The 20,575-nt window shown below is 29.9% G+C and overlaps 1 protein-coding gene across 1 annotated transcript in view; it reads left to right on the top strand.

The window, feature by feature from the left end:
* The window catches only part of LOC111624581 (protein unc-13 homolog B-like), a 44,164-nt gene extending 25,233 nt beyond the window's left edge, over positions 1–18,931 (top strand). Inside the window, exons 14-22 of the mRNA XM_023367475.1 lie at positions 1,808–1,885; positions 3,858–3,946; positions 4,023–4,239; positions 4,320–4,388; positions 7,598–7,696; positions 13,114–13,327; positions 15,278–15,376; positions 15,507–15,666; positions 15,737–18,931. Coding sequence (XP_023223243.1) covers positions 1,808–1,885; positions 3,858–3,946; positions 4,023–4,239; positions 4,320–4,388; positions 7,598–7,696; positions 13,114–13,327; positions 15,278–15,376; positions 15,507–15,666; positions 15,737–16,031 — 1,320 coding nt within the window. The 3' untranslated portion in view covers positions 16,032–18,931. The remainder of the gene's footprint in view (positions 1–1,807; positions 1,886–3,857; positions 3,947–4,022; positions 4,240–4,319; positions 4,389–7,597; positions 7,697–13,113; positions 13,328–15,277; positions 15,377–15,506; positions 15,667–15,736) is intronic.
* The last annotated feature ends 1,644 nt before the right edge of the window (positions 18,932–20,575 follow it).

Raw genomic sequence — 20,575 nt, 5'->3', positions numbered from 1 at the left:
TTGTCACTTTAGTAAACAGAACACGTGACATGATAATTGTTGTTGTTTGTCTTGTTAGTAGCATGTAAATTTATGACCTTTTAAGATAAAAATAACAAAATGATTATTTATTTATTTGTTTATCGAAATTTATAATTCTGAAGATTTTTTAACACAATTTTAATATTTCTATCATTAATTTTATATTGTTTGTCTCAACAAAACATGTAGCTAATATTTTTAATATTTTGGCCTTTATTATATTATGTTTTTATTGATATAATTGACTTTTTGGTTTATTTCATCAAATACAACAAATGAGAATTAAACTTCAGCAAAATATTTTATTTTATTTAGAATATGCAATTGTTTTATTGAATTGGTGACCCTTTGTTTTAGTTCTGAAAATAACTGCTTTAGTAGTTCTTAAAAGGATTTTTTTTTTTTTAATTATGCACAGCCAAGTTAGGGTATTTCAGGAATTTCTGTTTTTCTAAGACGATTCTCACTACTACTGGTATTTGAATTTCCAGAAATGTTGTTGATAAGTTGTTTGATATATTCTTCAATTAAGTGGTTTGATTCACAATTTAATTGTTCAATATTCAAAATATGCTTAACTTCTTTTTCTAATTACATGCTGTAACATTATTGATGGCAGATGATGATAGTTGTCTATGTCAGATGTTTAAAAGATGCATTTTTTTTTATTTAACTGATTTTTTCACTTGTGCCCAAATTAATTCAATTTGATTTAAATTACAATGGTAGGGAGGTAAATGTAAAACATTTGTCTTAAATACCTATGTCTATGTGTAATAATTTCTGATTTTTCAATTTAAAATTTCCTGTTATCTATTTTATCATATTTTAAATTAAGCTTTTTGTTAAAATACGATGCAATGAAGTTCTATCCATAAACAAAATGTTTTCACATAAATTTTCTTTAACAGAAGAAAGTGTTGGTTGGTCTCAAAATATTTCCAAAATTATGGCACAAGTAACAGATAAGTCAAAATCATCCAAATCCATAACAGGAGCACTTTATGGTCATTTCTTTCCAGGTGTAGAAAATGTCAGTGATGAAATAAGCTTGTCAATGTTTACAGCCATGGCAATGGTGACATTCTCTCCTTCAGTGGAAATCTTTCTTATTGTTGATACAGATACATCAGTAGCTTTTGACGTTACATTAAGAACATCAAAACATGATTAGTTTTGACAATTAGAATAATTATATATCTTAAACATGATATCCTGGTTTGACTGTGCAATGTTAGCTACAACAATATTATTGTGCTACAATTTGAAAAAATTCTAGACCTATAAATTCCCACTGTCATCCATCCGTCTGTCTTTTTAGTTATCATTTCCCAAACTAAAGCATGATATCATATTATTCTTTTCTTTTATTTTAATTTAGATTGTTAAAATTTGTTTTATTTTAATTTTAATAACATTTGTATAACATTCAAAATATTACTAAACAACTTTCAAGTAAAAAGAGGATAATAAAGTAGATGTTCAGGTTTCATTTTCTAAACAGTTATTGGACATTTGATAGAGAATTACAGTATTGGATAACTTGGACTTTGCAATCCATCAGCTCCTTAACATATAATGCATTTTTTCTTTTGTTGACCAGACTATAAATGCTTTTGGACATTTATTCATATCCATCAGTAATGTCAAAATAGTGATATTATGAAGTGTGATCATGATTATATAATAAACTTAACAGAAGTCATTGATATATAAATCCTAAATAAGAATTAGTTTTAAAAAATTATATTTTCATTAATATTTGGCTAAATTTTATTTATTTTAGGCTTGTATATTAATGAATAATATCCAGCAGTTAAGAGTACAACTAGAGAAAATGTTTGAATCAATGGGAGGTGAAAAGGTTAGTTCAGTTTATAAATTGTCACACAAGTTCCACAGGGTTCTAAATACACTTTTAGTCAAAAATGAGATATTTTCATCATCTTAGAAAAAATAATTCTACATTTTTCAGTATTAAAGGAATTTCTATTGATTGACAGATTGCACTATAAGGACCAATTTCACGTAGTTCTAAGTAACACTAATGGATTGTATTAAAAGTTAAAAGATTCTGAGTACTGTTTTCAGCATTTTGTAATCTTGTGGCAGAAGAAAAGTTAAAGTGCATAAAGTTTTCATATGAGTAGATGAATACCAAGGATAACATGAAAGCATTGTTAAATAAATATCATAAAGCACAATGTTAATGGACCAAATAATGTTTTTCTTTCGGGATGATTGTTATACAGATATTTTTTGTTATCAGTTACCTACTGATTTTTGTTCACTATTATACTTTGTTAATTTTTGTTTTATTTAATTAAATATTAAAACTTTAAAAAGCATAATCTATACATTATTTGTTAAAGAACAGTATTACAGTGTTACATGGTTCTAAGTACAGTACATATATAGTACCTTACAAATCACCCTATAACTTTTTCAGTTCTAAAATATAGGAAGATTATTTATTATAAATCTTCCCAGTATAGAATGTCCACTTACAAACTGTCAAAATATAAATCACACAAATATTTATATTAAACAAAACAATAAAAATTGCTCTCTCATAAAATTTTACAAAATGTACAATACATGGGACCCTGTGGAACTCACACAATGAAATATTGTTGTTCTGAACCAAAAGCTCAATTTATATGAAGTAAACTCAAGAAGATACAAAAGTAACTGCCAAAGCTTGTGAGCATGCACATTTGAAAAGATCTTATACATATTTAGTGAGAAGTCTCTTAAAAATAAATAAATTCCCAAGAAAACTGACCTTTGAAATACTTTAATTTTAACTTTATATGCTCTACTACATAAAAAAGTACAGTCGACCCCCCTATAAGATCGTTGATTTTTCCGTTTTATCTGAATTACATGTTGTACGAGTCACTTAGATTTTACAAATATGTGTGCCGTTCTGTGCCCGGCTCACGTATTTGTAAAATCTAAGTGACTCGTACAACATGTAATTCAGATAAAACGGAAAAATCAACGATCTTATAGGGGGTCGACTGTATTTAATATAATTGAAGCATAGTGATCCTTTATATCCTATTTTCAACAAATTTTCGATATCTTTAAAATAATTTATTAATTACTTGATGAATATTTGTAAATATCCCTCTCCTAATCTCTTTTATAATAATTTGTGTTTATAATTGCAGATTTTTACATTTTCTTAATTAACAGTAAACTTATTGATTGAACTATTTGATACAAGCTTAACATCCATCGTGCAACTACAGTTGAGCCCCCTATAACACTGTTGATGATTCTGTGCTATATGAATTCCATGTTGTACGAGCCACTTAGATTTTACAAATACATGTGTTGGGCTGTGAACAGCTCTCATATTTGTAAAATCTAAGTGACTTGTACAACATGGAATTCATATAACACAGAATTATCAACAGTGTTATAGGGGGGTCAACTATACCATATATTTTAAAATTCACATATCATTATGAGTCATATTGTACTGTACATGTCATATAATGATTTAAGCCAATTAGTCTGCCATTCATTTGCAGCTGTAAAAATTTACTTTTTCTGATTCTCCACAACACGATCATGCATATATGGATCATGTGTCAAAATGGAAGTGTGATCGTTTAAATAATGCATGTCATGAGTGACAGTTTAGCACAACTGATGTCAGCTGTTCACACTTCATCTAAATTGGGCTTAATATTAATATTGAATATAAGATAGTTTCTCACCAATTATGATTTCATATATCAAATATAGATTTCATATATTTTTGTTCATTAATAATTATAAAGAAGCATTTATATTGTTTCTAATGTTATGTATAATTCTTATAGTTGGAATCTGATGCTGCTACAATATTGAAAGAATTGCAACAGTCCTTAAACACTGTACTTGATGACTTAAGTGTTGTTTTTGCTCAAAGGTAATGTAAACTTATGCTATTTGTATTATTCTGTATTATTATGTCATTAATATTGCAATATATTTGCAATTTTTAGCCTGGAAGGTACTATAAAACAAAGTATGCAGGAATTAAGTGCATTACTTGCAGCCGTGAAAGGCACTGGCCAAGTATCCATGAATCAGCAGTCTCAACGCAACGAAGTCATTGCAGAAGCTGATCATATTTTGCATCCATTGATGGATATTTTAGATGGAAAACTGTCCATGTTTGCCCACGAATGTGAACGTACAGTTCTGAAACGTTTGTTGAAAGTATGTTATAAGTTTTATTTTATAACTTTAAATTAATACTGGAATTTTGTTTATATAATATTATAAACAATTAACTACAGGAATTGTGGAAGATAGTAATTCACACTATGGAAAAAACAGTTGTGTTGCCTCCAATTTCAGAAAAGAATGTAAGTATATTTGACAGTTACTGTTATAACAAAACATTAAAAATATATATCTAGCTAGATTTTAATTATGTAAAAGTTGTATAGCTACAATTTTTTACATATTAAAAGGCCATAACAACATTAAAATTATTCTAATTTTACCATTTCTAAATCTGCTATAAAATGCAGTATATTTTTTCTTAAATATTTTTGTATTATTATTTTTTTATATAATCATTGGAAAGTAAATTCTAAAATCATCAAAAAAAATTTCAAACTTTTTATTATTTATTTATGTGATCTTTTTGCAAAATAATGAGTTTCTAGTATTTTGATGTGAAAAAAAATTACTTTTATTTTTCTTTTATATTATATTTTTATGAAAGTAAATGATACTCAAAATAGACTTAGTTTTGAAAATTTTGGTGATTTTAGTAAGTTTTTCATTTCAAAAATGTAAATATGGTTTTTCACAATCAAAATTATTTTGCCTAATGTATTTACTTGAAAATAGGTACATTTTAAAAATAACATTAAAAGAATATTTTGTTTTAATTTTACCAACTTAGTACCGAAAATAATACAAAATTGATTTGAATATGTGTGTGAAATGTTTTCAGTTGGCTTCTAATGGTTTTTCAGCACATTATTATAAACATAAAAAATAATAAATATGCACATTCACTTACCTTTTTTAAAAAAGTTATTGAGTTCCAATCAACTACTTCCAATAATTATTTATTAATGAACCTATTGATATATTTAGACATAAATCACATTCAAATCTTTCAGGGAGGATTTACTCTTCTTTTGTATATCATTTATCTTTTTTCAAAACTAGAATTAAATTCTATCCTGAATGGATCTTTAGTTTATAGATATAATCAGTTATATTTTTTTTAATAATTTATGCATATTATATTCATTTATGTGTAAATTGATCAGAATTTGGTAATGTACAGATTGTGTAAAAATATGGCTAAACAGGTCTTCAAAAGTTCTTAAAAAAGCATATGATACTAACTACACAGTAAAAACGAGTTAAAAGACTGTCTTTTGCTGTCAAATTTAATGCCAAAATCAGTTTTTTAATTCATTTTATTAAACCTATCTATCGATTGAAGATTATTAAGGAACGAAGGCAGTGCTGACTTTGTAAAAAGGAAAATATTGAATAGAATTATTTAATAAACAAAGATTAGTCCCTCTTGTACAAGGGTCTTTTTTCTGAAAGATTTGGTGTTTGTTATAATTAAACATTTGTTATAATCACTAGTTTTCTTAATAGACAGATAGTCTAAAAGAAGTAGACTGAAGATGTACAGTTTGAAAAAAATTGAATATGCTTATTTCTTTTAATTTAATATATAAAAGTTATTTAAAAGAGAGAGAAATTAGAAGAAGAATGAGTAGAAATAAAGAAGTTACAATAACTAATAACAATTTTTATATATTAAAATACAATAAGTAAGCACATTCACTTTTTATATATACACACATTTACATACAACCAATTATATATTATTTTTCAAAATTAAAAGAAATGAAGTGGAAGAGTTTTCAAAAAGCATTTTTAAAAAATAAAACTTATAATATATGTATCAATATTAATATGATTCTGCAATTTTTGAAAGTACAGTGGAACCCCGGTTAACAAACGTAATCCGTTCCACGAGTCCGTTCGTTAACCGAAGCAATTTTTCCATAGAAATTAATGCAAATACAATTAATCCGTTCTAGCCGTCAGTATTTTTGTAATTTTATTTGTAAAATGGTTTTCTTTAATGAAAATATAGGAAAGCGTGCTCATAAACAGTCGATCTAGGTTAAATTTTCGGAAAAGGGGAAAGATTTGACGGGTATAAAAACATCACATACGATCGTTAAAGTTCTAAAATGACAGATAGCAGAAACAATAGGCTAAATTATGAGCGAAAGGCTTATAGGTTTATCAACAATCTCTGATCAGAGTCGATGAACAGGTGTCAAATAAACGCCTTGGAACAAACCTTTCTCGTGACCTGATCTGGTTTCGATTTTCACCTGGAGACAAAGAAGAAAACAATCGGGAAGCGAGGAATGGGATGCAGGACTAATCGTAAGGTGAGATTCAAGGAAGAAATACTATAAAAACCCTGAATCTCAAGGTCAAAACACAGTTTTCCTAAAAATTCTATGGCGGTTAATCTGTGTCGTCTTCATCTGGATTAAGCCTGAAGTCGTGCGTGCTAAAATTTGTGCTGTGTCTCGCGGACCACTCCAGTTGTTGCACCTCTGTCACCTACCATCGCTTCTGTGACCAAGCAAACCCATCTCGTCCACTCTGGGGCTATGACTGATCAGCTTGCACTATCGTAGGACCAGCGATACGCCACTCCTCAGTGCCGAGAGAAAATACTGTAAATAAGCCATTTCAAACTACCTCAAATATGTAAGCATCTTCCCGTTCTAATAAACGATTTTCACTGTAAAATACTTGAATACTTGTCATCTTTGTCTCCTCCGCCACCACCAATGTACGAATGGACCCTAGACCATCGTCGACACACGATTAACTGATTTTCCCTAAAAATCAGCAAGCTTACAAATTTGACACAAAAAGCCTTTAAGTTCGTTATCCGAGACAAAATTTTTGCAAAATAAAAGTTCGTTAACCGATTTGGTCGTTAACCAGGACGTTCGTTAACTGGGGTTCCACTGTATCTGCATTCTCAGATAAAGAAAGCATTTTAGAATTTTAGTAAGATTAATATTAATGTCTTGTGTAATGCATATCCAAATGTTTAATATTTAAGTGTTTTTATTTTGAAATTTTTAAAATACATTTTTAAAATTTCAAAAATTGATAAGTTGGCAATTAGAAAGTTTTAAGTGTTGTAGAAAATAGGATTCTCTCTTTTTTCATGACAATATTTTTTTATTCAACATTCATTATTCATATTTTATTAAACATAATGTTTTTCTGAATGATTTTTGGAACTGGAATTATTTCATTGATTTTAAAATTAAAAATAAATTGTAAATATTCAATTTAGTAAATTTTTATAATTCAGCAAACTGTAGTAAAAATTCTGTTAAGTGCTTGTTTGTATGGTTATAATAAAAAAATTAAGGGAAATGTTTGTCAGTGTTTATCAGTTAACAATACAAAAGACTTTCACATATTGTTATATTATCAAATTTTGATTATATTAATTTTATTAAAATATATTTTTGTTATATTTTTATAGGTTATCCTTCCTAATTTGCCAAATGCAAAAATTGAAGATGTGGGTCGCCTCTTCCGTAACCATGTAACAGCAAACAAATTACCAGCTCTTGGAGTGATGGTAAGTCAACAACTGAAATGGAAATTGATTCTCAAATTCAATACATTAAATACATATAGTACTTTTTTCTTTATATAAAATTTGATGTGATGCAAATTATCAGATTAAAAAGTAAGCATATTAATATTTTTGAGATCAAGAGCCTATGTAAGTGGTCTTGTGCTTGAACACATAAAGTATACTAATTATTTAGTCTGATGATGATAACTAAAAACTATGATCACTAAAACACTTTCTTCTTCTTCTTCTTCTTCTTCTTCTTCTTCTTTTGTCCCTAGCTGGCATTTGGTTGTGGGCATCCGCACAACCAGTATGCTGCTATGGGTGCTGCAGGAAGTTGGGCTTTCTCCACAATGCCCCTCCAATGCCCTCGATCCATAGCTGCTGCTTTTGCCTGCCTCAGATCAAGCCGTTGGTTCCTGAGGTCCTCCTCAACCTGTTTGGTCCACGTTTTCTTAGGTGCGGAGTGTTGGATTTTCCACACAGTAGGTCGCTGTCAGAAGAGAAGTTGGTGGGGAATTTGATTAATATCCATTCGGCACACATGGCCAAACCATCTCAGCCGTCGCTGTTGAATTTGTGTCTCAACAGATGGCTGCTGTTGGCATATGGCCCAGATGGCGTTGTTGGTGATGCGATCCCAAAGGGAGATATTAAGAATCTGTCTGAAGCATTTCAATTGAAAGGTCTTAAGTTTGTCTAAGTCTGTCTTAAGCAGGGTCCAAGTTTCTGACCCATAGAGAAGGATCGATATGACTAGTGTACAGAACAAGCAGATCTTGGTCATCAAAGAGATGTTATTCTTTCTCCATACATACCATTTGAGTGAGGCAAATGCATGGGCTGCCTGTCCAATATGGGCATGAGTTTCTTTCAACGATGCCACTTTCTTCTCCTGGATCAGTGACCCAGGGCAGGGATTGGAATTAGTGGCTCTTCGGACATAAACTCCAATTTCACCTCACCTCATTTCACCGCAGCCTTATAACTTATGAGTTTATGAGATAGAGCCACTGAACAAACTGCAACTACACCGTCCACACATGACCACACTCGCGTTGATCAATATGAGTCACATAAGAGTGGTAACATTTGAAGCATATCTATATATATAACACATTGAACGCGTGTCTGTCCATCCGTGTAACATTATGCCAAAAATGGCCACTAGAGGTGCCCCTGTCGTGTGTCGTATTTTGCACATTTAAATTAATATTCAGCTTTCTAGTACTTTTGTTATCCTGTTTTTATGACAATTTGGTTCTTCTCACTTGACAAACTGCCGACTCCTGACCCAGGGTATTTAAACTCTTGTACCTGCTCAATCTGGACTCCATTAAGGTAAACAGTTGCCTGTGATCCATCTGTTGTAAGCACTTTGGTTTTGTCAACATTTATTTTAAAACTGAGCGATATTGGCAATATCACAAAGCGTGTCTGTAGCTACTACATTGTTGTCAGCAAAAACGGCACTGTTGTCGGCAAACATTAGATCAGTTAGAAAGTGGCCACATATTAAACTGGACACCACATTTCCCATTAAATGCCTTCTTTGTAATTGAATCCACCACAATATTAAACAATAGTGGAGAGACCACATCTCCCTGGCAAACTCCTGTCTGGATGGTAAACTCCTCAGACAGTTCCCCCCAGATTTGCAGTTGACTGGTGGAATCTTTGTAGGCTTCCTTAAGCAGTGTGATAACTTTTTGTGGGACATGCTTATTCTCAAGTGCTCTCCATAGCGCAGGCCTGTGCACACAGTCAAATGCAGATTTGAAATTGATGAACATGAGAACAGTCCATTTACCGCATCTGGTCCTTTCCTCTATAAGCTGACGCAGGGCAAAGATTTGATCATAGCAACCTCAACCAGGACAGAACCCTGCCTGTTCTTCTCGGCTGGTTTCTTCACGGTGTTTTTGTAACCTTGATTGGATTATCTTCATAAATACTTTGCCAATGATGGAAAAGAGACTGATACCACGATAATTACTGCAATCCCGGCTGTCACCTTTCTTGTGGATTGGCACGATGATAGCTTTCTTCCAAATGGCTGGTATTTGTTCTGCCATATTGTTTTAATGAGTAGATAAAGACGATGGTGCAGGATGTCACCACCAGCCTTGATCGCCTCTGTAGTGATCAGATCCAGTCCAGCAGCTTTGCCAATCTTCAGCGATCCAATGGCTGCCTTCACTTCTGCAATGGTAGGCTCTAAAACACTAACATTATTAAACATTATTCCTCTCTTAAATATTGTCTTCATTGCAAAATTAAAATTTTTTATGGAATAAAATGAACATGGAAAAAGCATACATGGGATATCATGAAGCAGTTATATTATAAATTATACAGGCTATCCCAAAAGTCTGGAAGCATGTAATATAATGTTTCTATCTAATGTTCCTTACTAATTTTTGTATGACTTACAACTTTCTGATTAACATTTTTGATCTTGAATGCATGATTTTAAAAATATTTTTTGAATGACTTGAAAATGCCCTCTGAGGTCAACTTTATGGTCACCATTGGATTTGTCATGCATCATAACATATATACTCTCATTGTTCATTTTCCTGCCATCATCCATAGAAATATTACATTACATGTATCTAGATTTTTGGGACACACTGTATAATAGGCAATCATAATTAAAGTAAACCTATTCAATGATGTCTAGAGAGATATTTAGTAGTTCAAATCTGGTATGGTGACTTTTCAGGATATGCAGAAGACATTTCAAAAAAAAAAAATTAGTGCAAAAACTCATTACTAAGGCACTTTTGGTGCTGTAAGCAACAAACATTTTATTTATACAAGACATTCAGCTATACAAAGACATTAGCAATGCAGGGGATACTATTCAATGTGGTCCTTGATCTGATTCTCAATTACAGTCAGCTGTAATTGAGAATCAGATCAAGTAGACATGGGCAATAGTTAACTACTAATGTAATTAAACTACATAGTTAACTACTCAATACGGTAACTACTACTTACAGTTACTATCCTAATTTGGTAATTAAAACTATTAATTCACTATATTATTGCCTTGGAGAAATCTATTGTATTAAGTAGAGCAAACATGTCTTGATTTTTATGAAGATCAATTTAACTTTTGTTATTGTCAGCAAGTTTGGTTGAACACTTTACTCATTTTCAAGTAATTGTATTATTTACAGTTTTTATATTGGTAGTTGATAAAAGTCAAACTCAAAGAAAAACAACCAATTAAGTTTCACAACATGCACATGCACATGTGTAAGAAAATACATGGCTTGTTATTGGGCTGCAATTTGAAAAAATTGTAGACCTATAAAAACTCCCACTGTTGTGTTCAGACAAAGAACACATCTGTTCTTTGTCTGAACACTTGTGGTCACAATCCCTGATCAGAACCATACTACAGAGCTTGTAAGGAAAAGCGACTGCTCAAAATTCCCTTTACTATCCAGCTCCCTGATGGTCACTACAATAATAACACATAGGAAACTATCACGCACATTCTCACTAGCCTTTACCCTTTGGATGATCCACAGCAGAATGACAGTACACAAGCAGTCATCAGAAGTTCTACACTCACTCCACCTAACACAGACAATGACCATAACTTCACCTTCATCGAGGTTTCGAAAGCCATCCATTCGCTTACCGATAACAGGCCTTGATGGCATAACCACTAGAATGTTTAAACATGCATTTGAGGCCAATCCTACAGCATTTGTTATTCTCTTTAATATCTGCTTGAAGTGTTAAATTGATTCCCAAACTCGCCAGTGCTATCACTCACAAAAATACAGATTGATCTGCTTTTGCCCAACTCTGGGAAAAGTGTTAGATGGTCTAATGATTAATATGATCACTTGGCATTTATGCAAGCATAGAGTCCTGCATCAGAATCAGTTTGGCTTCTGAATCCTAAAAACAAAGGTACTGTAGATGCCATCCACCAGGCTAAACATAATAATCATCATACGGCAATAATTACTATTGACTTTAGAGGCACCTTTGATCACGCCTGATGGCCTTCTATCTTGTACACATTACATGCTCGTCACTGCCCTCAAAATTTTTACAAACTTCTTCAATCCTATCTTAGCAACAAGAGTGCAGTTGCTTATACAACACGAAATAACATAATCATACCCATCACTCAGAGATCCAGGTCTGATCCTGGTCTCTGGAACATAGCCTATAACTCTATGCTGCACTTAAATGACACCTTGCCTCCTGGCTACCGCATACAGGGCTATGTGGATGACGCAATTATCCTAGCTTCACACAGGAACGGTAAACACTTACAGGACATATGCAATGACATTCTCAATAACATTCACCAGTGGAGTATTAAGCATAGGCAATCCATTAACACAGACAAATGCAAAAGCATGATAGTTGGTAGGAATGCACCACTCGTCAGGAAGCTTACCCTTCGAATAGATGCTCACAGAATAAAGCAAACAATGGAAATTAAATATTTAGGTGTTATTCTTGATGAGAGACTTAACTTCACACCCCACATCAAATACATCATGGACAAAGCTAAAAGGACAGACAACACCCTCATTAGTATTGTTAGGAACACATGGGCTCTTGGCCCTAACACTACTAAGCTTATTTACAGGGTGCAATTCAGCCAACACTCCTAAATTCGATTGGTTTAAGTTAGTCCTAGTTGTAAGTTAGATTAGGTACTCAGCTTGGTTTCCAGTTAGGTTATTATAGGTTAGGTTATGGTAGGTTAGTTTAGTTAGTAAGTTAATGTTTAAAAAAAATAAATAAATAAATTTATATAAAAAAAAATTATTCGGGTCTTGCTCATTTGTCTTCTGTCAGTCTGTTCATCTTGTCTGGTTTGTCGTTGTGTTTGTTTGTTTTCACACTGTCTGTCTAGCTGTTAATAGTATTAAGATTCACACTCACATTCAGTTTTATTAGTATTAAGTAGATATAAGTCTTCCTACTAACAGCCACTTGGTACTAACTTCTACACTTAGCTGCTTGTGGCGGTGCTCAATTATTAGTGTTTGCTACACTCAGGTTTTTGGTTTTTTTTGGTTGCTTGCAGTGCCAAAAGTGCCATAGTGGTAAGCTTTGGTGCTAATTTTTTAATGGAAATATCTTCTGCATGCCCTGAAATGTCATCACTTCCCAAATTTGGTTAGATTTGGGCTTCTAAATATCATAAAACTCTCCAGTATTGAATAGGTATATATACTTTAATTAGGACACATTTAATTTAATTAGGATGTGAGCATTTTATTCATAATATAATAACAAAATTACTGTTTACATATTTTAAAACTATGATTGTAAAATACCTAATCTTAATGTTAACTGTTATATATTTAATTCTTCTGTGATATTTCTTTAGAAAACATTTAGTTAATATTATGATTAATTTTTTCTCTTAGGAAGTAGAAAAGAATTTGAGTCCCAAGCAATGTGCAGTAGTTGATGTTGCATTAGATACTATTAAACAATATTTCCATGCTGGTGGAAATGGACTTAAGAAAGCATTTTTAGATAAAAGTGCAGAATTACAATCCTTGAGATATGCCCTCTCTCTGTATACTCAAACTACAGATACCTTGATTAAAACATTTGTTACCTCTCAGACCAAACAAGGTAAGTTAATTTTTATAAAATTTTTATTTCAAGTTACTTAATATTGCCTTATTAAATATTAGATTTGACAACTGAATTCCATGATTGGTTCCATTACAAGAATTTATATAAAAGAATGTAGAAACAAGATTTGAAATTTATCTGATAACTGATCAATTTAATTATTTCCTTTACAGATTTGTTCATATGTCATTCATTGTTCACACACACTCACTCACTCATTCACTTATAATAGAAATTTCATATTATATAAATTATTGTCATGTTTTGTAATGACAGAGAAAATTAAAATATTAAATTTTAAATAAGTAAAAAGTTAGATAACAATGCAGGTGACAGCACAAGAAGTGTCATTTATAAGTTTTAATTAATTATTTAAAGGAACTTATTGAATAATATTTCAGTGAGTTGATCTCTGCTATACAACAATATTTGATCTCAAGATGAAAAATTTTAATAAAGTGTACTGTGATTATATTTAGCCCTTATTCTTCTGATTTATCTTTTTGTCTTCTGGCTTTCTTGTTTCATAAAGTTAAACTGATATCAGAGAGTATTAAATATAGTATTAATTAATGACAGAAAAATGAAATAAGTTTAAAAGATATTTTACATAGTTCTATGGGTGAGTATAAAAATGTGATCTTCCTAAGGAGATTATCTTTATCCTTTATTATTCAAACTAAAGTCTTGATCCATTTTTGTGAAATTGCTAGCAAAATCATTTGTTTGTAAGCTGTATGAAAACATGATCTGAGAAGAGAGTGTTACTGCAGTTAGTGTACATTTGGATGGGTTAACATAAGTGGCAATACAAACTTTGCTCAAAAATTCAGGAAGCCTGCTCACAGCAGGTCAATATCAGACTGTTAGTTAAGAAATTCAGGCAAACGAATAGTTTGTGATGCACAACATTCAGGGAGACCACCCATCCATACAAAATGGTTCAACATGTAAAGACCACATTATAATAGTACTATATCATCAACCTGGAGGTAAGGTTGGAGCTTGGTCTGCCACAACTGTAGTCTGACAGTATGGAAGATCCTCTGTTACAAACTTGTGAAACATGCATACTGTGTCCAGGTGTGCAACACCTGAAGGAGAAGGACTACTACTATGCTACCCACCAAGCAATGTATCATATTCTTTGGTGGCTTTGGGACATTTGTTGTACAGTGATATGTTAATCCATTCAAATGTGCACAAACCACAGTAACTCTCTCATTTTGAGTCAGCCTGCAAGCAAATGATTTTGTTAGGATTTTCACAAAAATAGAACAAGACTTTATAATCTCTCTAATTCAGAAATGGACAGCACACAAATCATTTAATAGGAGAAACTTCTTAACATGTAGGCATTAAATTACAAATAAATTTGTAATAATCTCTCTATAAAAACTTTCATTCATTTCATTTGACAATTTTAACTTAAGTTCCAAAAATATGCAAATTATGTATATTAAAGATTAAATGTTTGATAGGTAAATATCTAAATATAATCCAACAGAATAATAAATGTAAAATGTATGCTGTTAACTGTGTGTATATGTGCATGCATGCATGCACACATGAGTATTTGCACAAAAAATAATAATACAGACAGAATCTTGAACCGTTAGCAAAAGTTTTGAAATAAATATACCAAGTTTAGTTAAGAATAGTTTCTTATAAAATTATTCCTGCCAAAAGAAAGAAATTACAGTTGTCAAAACATTTTTGATTTAATTCATTTTGTTCTATTTGAAAGTTGTTTAATTTCATATTAAATAATTTCTAACAGCTTAAGAAGTTTATTTATTGCTTCTTTAGTATTTTCTAGATTAATTTTATAATATTAACTCCTCTAAAGCATTTTTATTAAAATTTTTATAATAAATGAGAGAAAACATTTTCTTTCATTCTTTGAAATATATAATACATTTTTTAAATTTTATTTCTGTATTTTAGATTCCTTAACTGCAGAAGAAGGTAGTGTAGGAGAAGTATCTATTCAGGTAGATTTGTTTACTCATCCAGGAACAGGAGAACATAAAATTACAGTAAAAGGTAATGAAACATTAATTAATATTACGTACAGTTGGATAAATAGAAAACAAAGTAGAATTAGGATTACTTATGTTAATAATTTGTAGTTAAAAAGTAAATGTTAATGTTTAATTTTTTGCCTTTTTTTTAGTTGTGGCTGCAAATGATTTGAAGTGGCCAAGTACCAGTATGTTCCGCCCATTTGTTGAAGTAAATCTGATAGGCCCTCATCTCAGTGACAAAAGAAGGAAGCATGCCACAAAGTCTAAAAATAATAACTGGTCCCCCAAGTACAATGAAACATTCCACTTGTAAGTGTATTATTTTATTATAATTATATTATTTTGTTTACATCTATTATAAAAATTTATATTTTGTCAGTATTATTGGAAATGAAGAAGAACCTTCCTCATTTGAACTACATATATGTATAAAGGATTATTGTTTTGCTCGTGATGATAGATTAGTTGGGGTTGCAGTCATGCAGCTGTTAGATATTGTTGATCAAGGTAGTTGTGCTTGTTGGCTTCCTCTTGGAAGAAGAGTTTATATGGATGAGACTGGATGGACTGTATTACGTATACTGTCTCAACGTACAAATGACGAAGTTGCTCGTGAATTTGTGAAATTAAAGTCTGATGTTCGAAATGATGAAAATATTCAACAACAGGTGTAGATGGTGCTGATTCTTTCTGACTATGGAAATGAATAAACCTTTAAGGAATAATTAGAAGTCAGATATCCTTATATTTGCTCATTTGGGAGAAGAATGAACCTTTTGTTATTAAGTGGTACTATTGATGTTATTTATAGTCCCATTTTCAATAATATGTCAAAAACACACAACAAAAACGGAAAAAATTCAGCTAACATCCCTTAATGAAATTTGTGTATGTTTATAATGTCATATATGTATATATTTTTAAATATATATATATATGTTCATACAAAGACATACACATATATAGTCATCATAGCTTTATAACAATATATTCTAAGGTCCACCAATAGAAAAATCTTTAATCTTTATTGATTGATGTTAACAGACCAATGTTCTAATATTGTTATCCATATTCTTTTCTCAATCATCAAATTTTTTACTGATGTATTCTGTACTGATGCAGTGTTTCATGGCAGGGATCTAGATATCAACTTTAGTTTAAAAGAAGACAAAATTAGATGGATCCTGTCATGCTTGATCAGTCATCAATCAAGACTCAATTCATTCTCCAAAAAAAAAATAAAAAAGACTTAAAACAACAAATAAAGGTGACGATATTAAAAAAAAAAGCTGAATTCCAGATTCTATTTTTTATATTGCATCATTGTGAAGGTAGAAGAGTAGACTATTAGAGGTAATGGCAGTGTCCCAGAAAATAGCCATCTATTGTGCTGCTAATTATATGTGTCGTTCAATGCACCAACTGCCATGTTGCCCAGCACAGTAATCTTAAATCATCCTTTTATTTTTCTGTCATTGTTCCTCCTAAAGCTGTGCCAATTGAATGTTTGGTTAACTAGTGTTAATCAAAACAAGTCACCATAGAAATTCGTCTCTATGTTAGTTTATTGGTTTTGAAAAAAATAAAAAGAAAATTTTAGATAATAAAAAAGGGTTTATGGGAAATCTCAATCTCTTGAAATTGATGTGTAGTTCTTACAGTCTCTGCAATATCTCTGTATTAGTTATAATTAGTAATATTAAGACAGAATTTGTAGTATGGGAAGAGAATAGATTTGATGCAGTTGGAATTTCTGTCTAACTGTGCTTCCCGCAATGAAATTGAAACAAACTATGCATGTCAAAAGGAAAACTATCTCTTTATAGACAATTCCATATTTCTTCCATTGGAATGTCATTCTTTTTTTCAGTATAAAAATAAATAAATATATAAATATATATATACACAAATATATATATATATTATCTAAATTTTATTGCTTCTCCAACCATTTTGCACAACTTCCAAAATTGTGTTCTAATCTAAGGAAAAAAATATGTGCTGTAAGATATCTTGAGGTCTTTATCTAGTCATTTTTATTAGGAGAGTTTAAGGTAAGAAATAATGAATGAACTTTGAAAGTTCAAATTGAGAGTGCCCTTAAAAAGTTCAGGTCCATTTTGTTTGTTGTTTAATTTGATTTATTTCTGCACTTCACAAAAAATTCAGTGTAGTTTATATTTTACAAATAAGATGTTAATCACCTGGATGCCTTACACTTCATGGGTTTAGGGTTGAAGTATGCAAGTCATGCACAGGTTATTGTGATAAATATCATCGGGTTTTTTTGTGGTACTTTTGTTGTGTCTTACACAGTGTACTATAAGACTTATTTTACACAGATTGCAATATTATGTGCATTGTATTCTGTATATACATACATATATATATGAATGAGGGAAAGAAAATAATTACATACAATATATTTCTCTAAAATTAAATTTATTTTTTTCTAGTCATATTTGTAAATTTTTTGTTATTGTTAATGTTTATTTAAATAATAGGATCTCATTAAAGATTATAATTATATAGAATCTATTAAGTATTATATAAAGTCATTCAGATATTGCATATGTTTGGTGCATATGTAAAAATTACAATTTCCTTGTATGATATATTGAAATATGGTAAAATTAGGGAATGTGTAAAATACCCACCCTGTATCTCCAACGTATTGCAGTATTTTTAAGTGCATATCAATAATGTAATTTCATTTAAAAAGTGAAGAAGGAAACTCATTGCACAATTAACGTCAGTTGGTGGATCCTCTGGAAAATATAATAAAAAAAATGATTTTTTTTAATTGTGTAATATAAATTAACATTTTAAGAACTGATTGGACGATTAGATCTTTAGATGATATTTTGAAATGTGCAATATATACAAACTGTGTATCCAATTTTCCTATCACTTGTATTCCATCCTAGTGTTAGATGTGGGTACAGGAGTGGGATTCAAAAATTGCCATAAAAAGGGGTAACTAATTGATATTCTGCAATAGACCTGTTTTATTATATGATATTTAAATAAATCTTTAAATTCCAACAAGAGTGAATACAAATTTAGCAAGTGATCCTGTTGGAAACTATATTGTAATTTTTAAGTTATATTTCTTGTTAAAAATGTGTAATTGATATTACTGGGAACAATATTTTTTTGCTGTTGTTGTTATAAACTATTACTTCTCAGTACTTCCAACTGTTCATGATTAAATTATAATCTGTGGATAAATTATATATACTGTATATTTCATGTTTATGCATGTTCCTATATGGTGCAATGTGGATAAACACCATCTCTGTCAAGTTTTCAGAAAATTTCAAAATATTATTTAGAGTACTGATGTGCCTGAGATAAAAGCCAAGAGCATGAATTGTTCTACAATGTATATAAATATATATCTATATATTACTTCTCCCTCGTTTCTTACATTTTTGAATGTACCCCCTTTTATTGTATAGCAATATAGAAAAATTTTATGTGCTAATTGGAAGCATGTGATATTCCTATTGATAATATAACATATCTTAAAACCTATAAAAAAAAAAAAAAAGCATTTTGGGCAATATTAATTTTTTTAATGTATTGTAATATTATGTCACCCTAGATGCATGAGTATCAGCCATGTTTATAATTTTAAGTTCTTTTTAAATAAAGAATAATTTTTATTTGTATATTTTAATTAAAAAGTTAAATATATTTAAAATTATTTATCCCCACCATTAGTACATTGTTTATTCCTTCTTTATCTACAATATAGATTTTTAATTTGATGTCACAATATTTACACATCAATGTATAATCTCTTCAACAAATCAATAAAAATGGGGGGATTTAAGAAGCGATAAATTCATTTTTATATTACTTTTTAAAAATGAAAATGAATAAGTATGCATTTATTTGTTCTGTTTTTTTTTTAATTGTAATATTAAAAATTTGACACCTGGTGACTTCAAAACAATTGAAATCAACTATGGTTGTACTATACTTAATACTGTAATAAATAATTAAAAATCTATATCCATCTATTGTAAATACACATGTTAGTGAGAATTTTCCCATTCACTATTTTAATGATTTTTCATTTCTACTTTTTACAATTTAGATAGATAACATAACATTAAAAATCATAACAGTATTATTGTCATTTTATAATAAAAAAACAAAAAAAAATTATTAATTAAAACATTTATTAATTTGTTTATTTTCTATAAAATCATTTTGCATGAATTGTTAAATGAAACTGTTCATTGATAATATGGCAGTTTTGATGTTTGTTGTATTGCCTATATTAGGAACAAAAAATATCAATAAATTGTCATTTTAAGGTTCACATGTATCAAAAAATGCCAATTTAATGGATGCTGTTAATTGTAACTAGGGTGACATTAATAATCTTTAACTGAGAAAAGACCTGTAAATGTATTTAATAACTTACTACTGCTTAGTTGTTTCAGTTTTTTTCTATTTAGATAAAAGTTTGTGAGAGCTTGTCAAGTGTATTTTGGAAATCCTCTTTTATAGGAAAATTCTTAAGTATTGATGTTGGGAGTTATGGCCATTCTTTTCAAGTTTTTCTATCAATAAAGATGTTTGGCTGTGGGATATGTTGTATCTTTGTTGTTGTTTTTACTTATTCTATTGTTACACACACTGTACATGTTGAGCTTTACAGTTTTAAAATTATTTAATCACCATATTTTAAATGAAGAATTTATAATAATTATAAAAGTTGGCATTCAATTTTAAAAAATACATAAATAATTTTCAGTTGAATTGTAAAAAAATTTTTTATTTTCATTTCAGAATTCACTAGAAATATGTAATATAGTACAATATATTTTTATCTGTCAACAATTTAATATGATTTTTTTATATTTAAGTAATATAATACAACTAAATTTTAATGCTAAATTGATCTAATAGATATAATTTATGGAATATAAATATAACAATTTCTCTATTTATTAAAGGAATAAATGCAAAAGAAAAAAAATTACTGTAAGAGAAATTTCTCATATAGCAATTTATTGAATATTTAAATCTTATCAGAAAACAAAATTTCAGTTTCGCTATTGGCTATTAAGATTGAAAGCAATTTCAAATCAGTACAATAATGATTTTCTTTAAAAAAAATCATTACATGATAAATTAGTTGTATTGTTTGGAATATATTGTAGCTTCTTTATGAATAAAGTGAAATCTCTCTAAAGTGGAT

This window comes from Centruroides sculpturatus, unplaced genomic scaffold, assembly GCF_000671375.1.
Source record: "Centruroides sculpturatus isolate CEXI.00-Female unplaced genomic scaffold, Cexi_2.0 scaffold15, whole genome shotgun sequence".
NCBI lineage: Eukaryota > Metazoa > Arthropoda > Arachnida > Scorpiones > Buthidae > Centruroides > Centruroides sculpturatus.
Note: the sequence above shows the minus strand (reverse complement) of the source record. Positions and strands in the feature narration are given on the sequence as shown.